This window comes from Panicum virgatum, chromosome 5N (genome assembly GCF_016808335.1).
Source record: "Panicum virgatum strain AP13 chromosome 5N, P.virgatum_v5, whole genome shotgun sequence".
NCBI lineage: Eukaryota > Viridiplantae > Streptophyta > Magnoliopsida > Poales > Poaceae > Panicum > Panicum virgatum.
Window position 1 is genome coordinate 56348199 of NC_053149.1, and position 8212 is coordinate 56356410.

Sequence of the window (8212 nt, forward strand, 5' to 3'; positions counted from 1 at the left end):
GCGACAGGGAAGCTCAACGTGACAGCTAGCGTGCCCGGTTTTTTATTTAATATTCGAAAAACTCTCCCGACATCTAGCGAAAGAGAGAACCGAAAACGTGAGGGGACAGCAAGTCAACACGGACCATCGCGGTGGTCCGTGCTCTTTGTGGTTGCTGGTAACGTCTCTCCACCAGCAGGCAGGCAGGCAGGCAGGGGCGCGGGCGTAAATTCCCGCTCGAGACAGCACATAAAAGGCGCATGCAGTTTTAAGTGGCGGGCGGGTCGAGCCACGAGCCTTTGTCCGATCAACGGCCGGCCTACGCCTGCTAGCTGTAGCAAGGATATGCATGCACAGCCGCGGCAGCTCGCCGTCGTTTTCCTGGCGGACAACAGGTGAAATGCGTGCGTGCATGTTGTGTTGTGTTGGCACATGCGTTGTTGCGCCTAAAGGCTAAAGCCAAACAGGGGAGACTGAGATATACCAGGTCGTTATCTTATCTTGGCCACGCGTCCGTGGAGCACACACATGGAGCCATGAATATCCCATCCACATGCAGTGGCGGAAGTAGGATGGGGAGAAGGGGGCTGAATCAATAGGGTTGTTAATTTGTATGGAGATTTAATGGTGATTTAGTATTTTGCTACAGTATTTTACGTGTAATAATTTGCTTTAGGGGGGGCTGGAGCCCCCCAGCCCCCCTGTGCATCCGCCGCTGTCCACATGATCACATGGTGTGGTCGCAGGGGCGAAGCCAGACGAAAAAATCACCGAGGTCGGATGTATTAAACGCTGGGGTCAACCACATAGAGGAGTAGTGCTAAACAATGTTTTTTCATTGATTTTAGCAAATTTTATCGGGGTATGGCGACCCCAATGGCTCCATTGAGCTCCGCCCCTGTGTGGTCGTGTTGTGGTAAAAAAAACAGAGCCACTTTGGCCATGCACGGCTATAGAGCCGGATCTTAAAAAGATCGGACTCTAATCATATATAATTTTGAACTAAAAAAATTAAGAATCAAATTGAATTGTGAAAAAAAATATTATGGTTACGATCCATTGCCACCCGCAGTCGGCGATCGCGGGGGCTGAGAGTGCCTGGGAAGCGGAAGCATCCACCGTTCCAAGAAACGATTCTGTGGACTGGCGTCGTGCTCGTGCAGGGAGGGCGCTGGCACGAAAACTGTAGTCCCGTCGCCTTTAGGAGCCCATGCCCATGCATACATCCTGCCGCGCGCAGCGAAACAGAGCAGCCGCACAAGAGGTACATGCACCCCCATCATGGCATCATCAACACCGGCGCACGGAGGAGGGAGGACCAACGGAATACTGTGCCCTAGTGCAAGCGATCCTCTTCCGGTGCGCATGCCGCATGCCACCTGGCACTGGCAGCGACCCTACCTGTCGAGGGTTGACCATTCAGGCTTGGAACGGATGGGCTAGCCGGCCGTGACTGATTAGCCCGTGAGCAGCTGCACGCCCGCCTCGTGGCGCAGCCGCGCCAAGGAAGCCAAGCCCTCCGAGCTCAAAATTCCAAAAAAAAGATTCCGGCACTTGCATGGAAACTTAAATTTAGACGAAATAAAAAACGCATTGCACAGTTTGTCTGTAAATCGCGAGACGAATCTAATGAACCTAATTAGGCCATAATCAGACGCTAAATTGCTACAGTGATGCTATAGTAAACAACATCTAATGACAAATTAATTAGACTCATTAGATTAGTCTCGCGATTTACAGACGAATTCTGTAATTTATTTTGTGATTAGTCTATATTTAGTACTTCAAATATAGAAAATTATTTGCAAAATTGTCTTTTTAAAAACTTTACAACCTACAACTAAATAAACCCCAAATTTATTGGGCCGGCCGGACCAGACCGGACCAGACGTACTGCCCGCAGCAGCATGACCGAACCTGCAAGCTTTTTCCTTTTTTACTGCCGCTCGTCTTCTCCCGCGGAGACTTTCAGGCGGGCAGAGACGCGGGGGACGCGCCGGCCACCGCGCACGGTATAGATAGAAGAAGGGGGGCCCTGGCCGGCGCGGCCAGCAGCCACGCCCACGACCACTGGCAGGCGGCGAGCGCGTCCGGAGCCCGGAACAAGTGGGCGGCGTGCCAGGCCCAGGAGGGCGGATCCGCTCGCCGCTGCGCGTGTACTTCCAAGGGACGACACGATCCCAGTGGTGGGCGCGCGGTGCGGCCGGCGCCCGCGAAGCCAGGACCGGCGGATCTTGGCGCCATCGAACCGGCCAGCCGATCTGATCTCCCAGTCCCGGCCATGGCCGCCCGGCCGTTCTAGGTGCGTGTCACTGCTACCCATGGCGCCTTCGCTTCGCTTTGTTACCGGCCTGCTCGCCTGCTCGGCACCCTTTTTACTCGCGCACGCAGAGCCGGGGGGACGGACGGGGGCGCGGGCACGTGCCCTGGCAGCACGGGAGTCGCAACGCAACGGCGCGCGCCGCCTGAGCTGGTCGTCTGTACCTTTGGCTTGCGCCGTTGTTGGCTTGCGCTCGGAGCCTTGGGCCGGGAGCAAGCGAGGCGGCGGGGAGGCTCTCGTGAGCTTGGGGTGTGCCCGCCCGGCCGCGGCTGACCGTGCTGCGGTGCCGAGTCGTGGAGACCCACGCGTCAGTTCCGGCGCCCCGTCCCCTGATACTAATCCGCTCGCCCCCGCTGCCGCTGGGATCGCTGCTGTTTTTTTACGGTTCGAGGCTGATCCGCGCGCGTGGTTTTCAGCGAAAGCTCAGCCGCTTTCCTCTTCGGGGGCCGCACGACGGCCCCGCGTAAACCTCGCCGGCTTCCTCTCTACCACCGGGCGCTGTAATTCCCTTCTTGATTCCCCGGCTGCCTCTTTTGCCGCTGCTTGCCCTGCAACTCCGAAGCTTCTTCCATTCATCTCGCGAGCATCTCTACCAGTTGTGCTTGGTTTTTGCTATCCCACCGTACAGTTCGCTGCGTTCTTGGCCTTGCGGCTTTTGCCTGCGGAACGAAAAGGTTGTATGAGGTGTTTCTTGTTCCAGGCTTCTCCTTTGGCTGTTCCAAAAGCTCCTTTTCTCTCAAGCTGGAGGCACAGATCGTTGTGCCATCCGCGTCCGAAGTTCGCCGCTTCCTTCGCCTACTGAGATTTCTCATCTGAGTGTAGTTTATTTTTTTTCCACCAAAAAGGTGCATTTTCAACGCTTGGTTTCTTCTCTGATTGGGCTCTGAGGGGCTCGTCGCCTGTTTGCCTCCCTTTGCTGTAACGCTTGCCCAGTTGCCCCCCATTCCTTTCACTGACCGATTGATCTGTTCCTCACATTCTTGCGCGCAGAGAATTGCAGCAGCATGAGGCGCGTCGTGCGATGGCTAAAGCATCTACTGGCGGGCAGGAAGGAGGAGCACATAGAACTCCAGGTGAGCCATGTCGCTACCGATTGGAGCGGCGGGTTGGGGAGGGAGAAGAAGAGGTGGAGCTTCGCGAAGCACAGGAGGAGCGGAGCTGACGGCGGCGCGCGGTCGTGGGGTCAGCCCGCCGCCGCCACTGCCGCGGCAGAGTCGCCGCAGGGTAGGGCAAAGGAGGATGCGAGGGCTCGAGAGGAGAAGGCCGCCGTCGTGATCCAGAAAACTTTCAGAGGCTACCTGGTATGATCGTTCTCACTTCTCAGTACCCATTTGTTCTTCTCGTTCTGATCTGTTCCCGTCTACTCTACTCATGCAGTAGAGTAGAGCTTTTCTAAAAAAAAATAAGTTAAAAACATGCAGTATGGAAGTTTCTTTCATTGCAACGATGCAGAATCTTCTCGCAGTGTATTTTTGGGATTGAGATCCTCTTTGTTTGTTACTGCTTGGCTTATTGGCTAGGTGGACTAGACTGTTGTTGCATATGATGTCACTTCTGCTCCTGCAACCTTTTTCTTTTCCACGATGCACAGTCATTTGTTAACACTTGCACTGTCGGCACTATACAAAATCTGCACGTTGATCGGTCGTGCAATTCTTTACTCTGGCTGTGTTTAGATGCCTGGAAAAGGTGGAAGAAAAAGTCACATCGGACACTGTAGCGCACTGTAGCACTTTTTGTTTGTTTGTGGCAAATATTATCCTACCACGACCTAACTAGACTCAAAAGATTCGTCTCGCAACGTACATCAAAACTATGTGATTAGTTTTTTTTATTTACCTAAATTTAGTACTCTATGCATGGGTCATTTGCTATATTTAATGTTTCGATGTGATGGAGATGTGATGGAAAGTTTGGAGTTTTTGTGGTATCTAAACACACCCGCCGGCGATGACTTCTGCGTCCTATCAAGTTCCTGTTTGGCCGCAGAGCAGTTGATTACTACGGTCCTGTTTGGAACCCAATTTTTTTCAGAAGTCCCTATCACATCAAAAGGAATCTTACTATTTTATAGTATTCAATAAAATCTGTTTATAAATGTTTTTTGACAGCTGAGTGCTTTTTCGCGAGACGAATCTAATGAGCCTAATTAATTTATAATTTGCAACAGTGATGCAACAATAACCATTCGCTAATCATGGATTAAGATATCTCATTAGATTCGTCTCGCAGTTTAGCCCCAGGGTTCTGCAATTAATTTTATAATTAATATTTATTTAATACTTCTAAATACTAAAAAGTCTCTGAGACTTTTTTTTAAATCCCTATTCCAAAACACCCACTACGTATCCTGACATAAGCCCCGTTACCTAATCTGGAGTTGTTCAACCATAACATTTTTTTTTCTGGAGCGAAGTCCTTTTTTTTTTGAAAAGATTCTGGAGCGAAGTCTGACATTGGGTTTCTGAATCCATCCTGTCAGGCTAGGAGAGCGCTTCGAGCTCTCAGGTCGCTGGTCAAGATCCAGGCCCTGGTGCGGGGCTACCTCGTGAGGAGGCAGGTGGCCATGACGCTGCACCGACTGCAGACGCTCATGCGGCTGCAGTCCGACTCCATCGCCGTCAAGAATGCTTCGCACCGGAAATCCATGGAACAAGAAGTAATCCAGACGTTTTGTTTTGTTTTGTTTTTGCACAATAACAATGTTCGTGTCGATGAAGTTGCATCGCATGGCTTGGAACCTGGATTTTTTTTTTGTTTATGTGGTCCGTTTCGGCATGCAGGAGACTAGGATCTTCGGTCAGGAAGTCCGGATGAAGCCGCCGGCGACGCCGACGCACCGGCGGAGGCTGTCCGACAGCACGGACTCCAACTACGAGCGCAGCCCGCGGATCGTGGAGATGGACACGTGCCACCTCCGCTCCCGGTCCTCCCGTATGACCAGCCGCTACAACCCGGACCACTCGTCGGAGTACCGCCGCGTCGCGGCGCCGACGCCGTCGTGCTCGCCGCTGCCCGGCGGCAAGCAGCAGCAGCCCGCGCGGCTCTCGTTCCGGCGGAGCACCCCCGAGCGCGACCCCCGGGGCTCCAAGACGGCGCACAGCACGCCCCGGCTGGCGCCGTCCCACGACTCCTCGCCCGCCAAGAGCGCCGAGCACAGCCTGGCAAGCAGCACGCCGCGGCGCGCCTCGCCGCGGGACCGGGACGCGCTCGTCAGCCCGCGGTACATGGCCGGCACCGCGTCCTCCGCCGCCAGGACGCGGTGCCACAGCGCGCCGAGGCAGCGCCTGACGGTGCCGCCGGCCGAGGCGCCGCGGTCGAGCGTCACGTCGTCGCGAGCGGGGGCGTCGAGGCGGTCGTGCTCGCACGCGCGCGGCGGCGGGTTCTGCGTCCAGTGCTCGGACACGACCCGGACGGCCGGTTGCTCCGGGATCGGCGCCAGCGACGAGGTGGCCAGAGACTACTACCTGAACAGCTTCTGGTGATCACACGACGTGATGCAAAACTGCTGTTTGTGCTCAGATTGTAGACCAGATTTGTACATAGTTGTAGATGCTAAAACATAAACATCTAGCAGGCCACGGCATGGGTGAAAGGTAACACGGAGCAGTAACACAGGTATGCAAATTCTACTTGCGCAATTTTTTTTTCGAATCTCCTGGAGGCTGGAGCAGATTAGAACGCTCTGAGTTTTTTAAAAGGAAAGTTACCGTGACTAATTAGGCGACCTTACAGTTATGTTCACTGTTTGCTTCTGTGTGTTGAAGTGTTCCCATGTGAAGGCTGAAGATAACGGCCATTGTCAGACACTGGTACGGGCAATCTAGTTATTAGCGGTGCGGTGTATCTGCTTACATTGACCTGGCCGTACGGAGGCCAGTGACAGGGGTGCTCGTGCTTCGGTTTCAAACGTTCGGACACTTGAAACAGGGGCGTAGCCCTGTGCTAGTACTTGGAGGGTTGAGCTTGAGCAGTACTTCGAAGTTGGAAGATTGAAACATACCCATGCTTTGCAAGCCTGGAAGTGAAAGCTCAATAGGTCATCCAAGCTGAGGCTAGTTCCCTGGTTTGAGGCTATGCCTCCAGAACTCACTGTTATAGTTCTCACTTACTACTCTGCTCTACATTTGCCTGGGGTTTTGTTTTGTAAAATTCCGGTAGCATTCGAGTATTAAACCTGGAAGTATGGTTGTAGAATCTACATCATCTACCATTGGCTGCTCGCGCATTCTCAATAACTTCATCAGAGTCGGGAGCAGAGATCAGATACTGAGATACTTACTGCTATAATCAAAGAGCAGCGATGAAGTCAGTGCAACTGTGATGTCTATGCAGCTTGCTCCGATTTCCGAAGCTTGAAGCCGTGTTCAGTGCGGTGGAAGTTGGAGCAAGGTTTTCTTGCTCGAACAGCGTACGGCAAGGCACTCTCCGCTACCCAATTGCCAAAAGCTTGAAAACATCAGCGTACGGTAAGATAGAAACTCGCACTATTTTGTGTGGTTCGTTAAAAAAATTTGAAAACAAAAAGGCAGAGAAAAAGTGGAGTTGAGGAGAAAAGGGGCTACTCTTATTGCTTTGCTATTTATCCGTAGATACACCTTCGGGACAAAATATGTCTAACTTTTCGATGTTTTGATCTGATGTTGCGAGCACTATTATTTAATGTTTCAAAATGTTTGACGATTTTTGGGGACGAAATATGAAAAGTTTTCTGATGTTGCAGTTTCCAGGTACTGTTATACTATGTTACAAATGCTATTGATGTTTCATTCTGGCATTGTTCTAATGTCCTCGCATGTCGTATCGTACTTCATATTCCATCAATTTGCAACGTGCTAAAATTTGACGGATAAATGGACATTTCTGTCAGCAGATAAATAGACATTTCTTAGTTTTATTCGCTGGGCAATGTAATAAAAATCCATAAACTCTGGTTAAATACTTCAATATGTATCATCAGTTCATCACAATGAGCGTTTCCCCAACCGTGGAGCTTCGAATAGTTCTCTGAATCTCTGGTAGTAAGAATGCGATATACTCTCTTTGAACTGTTTTTGAAGTTAACTCTCTTTGAACTGTTAGTGCCAAGAATTAGTTGCGTCCGACGCCCGTGAATTCCGACCGGTCCATACGATTGGGTCCTTCAAGTAGCGTTAGCTTTTTTTAGTTTTTGTTTGTGTTCGGCCAGGGATCCAATCGAGATCTAACATTTTAAGTAGGAAAAGCTAAATTGCATTCACGGGGTAAGCGGTCACGGGTCCATTAGCGCAGAAGAAGCGTGGAAGAAACCGTGTCCGCCCAGCTTGCTCTATGCTTCACTGCCCCTCTACCTTCGTTTCTCTGTCGCTGTAAAATGTTTCGCCAGATCTTGGAGAAAAGGACAGTGCTCTGTTTTCTACGAGTACTGTATACTCCACGATCAGCTTTGGTGTTTATCACTAGCGAAATGGGCCCTCTTTTTTTTTTGTTACTTGTCAGGATGGGCCGAAAGCACAGGTAGACTGGGCTGTCCCGAGGCCATCATAAGTGGTCCAGGTTATGTGCTCACGATCCACTCGTGAATTCGTGATCATGGTGTTTGTACGAGCTGGGCCTCTTTTGGTGGTTAAAGAGTATGCCGTTTTTTCTTTTTTATATTTTTTAAAAATTAAAATTTCAAAAATATTTGTCCGTTTTCAAAAATTTTAAAAATATACCCCGGTCGCCCTCCCATAGGGCGACAGGCCCAATGTGTAATTTTTTTTTTCAAATTTGCAACGAAGTTCCTGGAGAGAAAAAAAAAAGGCGGGGGACCTGTCGCCCCCCCAACGGGCGACAGGGGCCTGTCGCCCTCCCCTCGGGCGACAGGGGCCTGTCGCCCTCCCCTCGGGCGACAGGCCCCTGTCGCCCGAGGGGAGGGCGACAGGCCCCCCC

At 51.6% G+C, this 8212-nt stretch overlaps 1 protein-coding gene across 5 annotated transcripts; it reads left to right on the forward strand.

The window, feature by feature from the left end:
• Positions 1 to 1947: 1947 nt before the first annotated feature.
• On the forward strand, positions 1948 to 5940 carry LOC120676342 (protein IQ-DOMAIN 14-like). 5 transcript variants are annotated; one of them, XM_039957599.1, is made up of 4 exons: positions 1948 to 2281; positions 3290 to 3600; positions 4782 to 4958; positions 5083 to 5940. In XM_039957599.1, the coding sequence occupies exons 2-4, from the start codon at positions 3304 to 3306 to the stop codon at positions 5782 to 5784; spliced, it is 1176 nt and encodes a 391-aa protein (XP_039813533.1). In that variant the 5' UTR covers positions 1948 to 2281; positions 3290 to 3303; the 3' UTR covers positions 5785 to 5940. The 5 variants fall into 5 exon arrangements, with proteins under 5 accessions (XP_039813533.1, XP_039813530.1, XP_039813532.1 ...); XM_039957596.1 differs by lacking the exon at positions 1948 to 2281 and adding an exon at positions 2421 to 3144; XM_039957598.1 differs by lacking the exon at positions 1948 to 2281 and adding an exon at positions 2421 to 2973.
• Positions 5941 to 8212: the final 2272 nt, after the last annotated feature.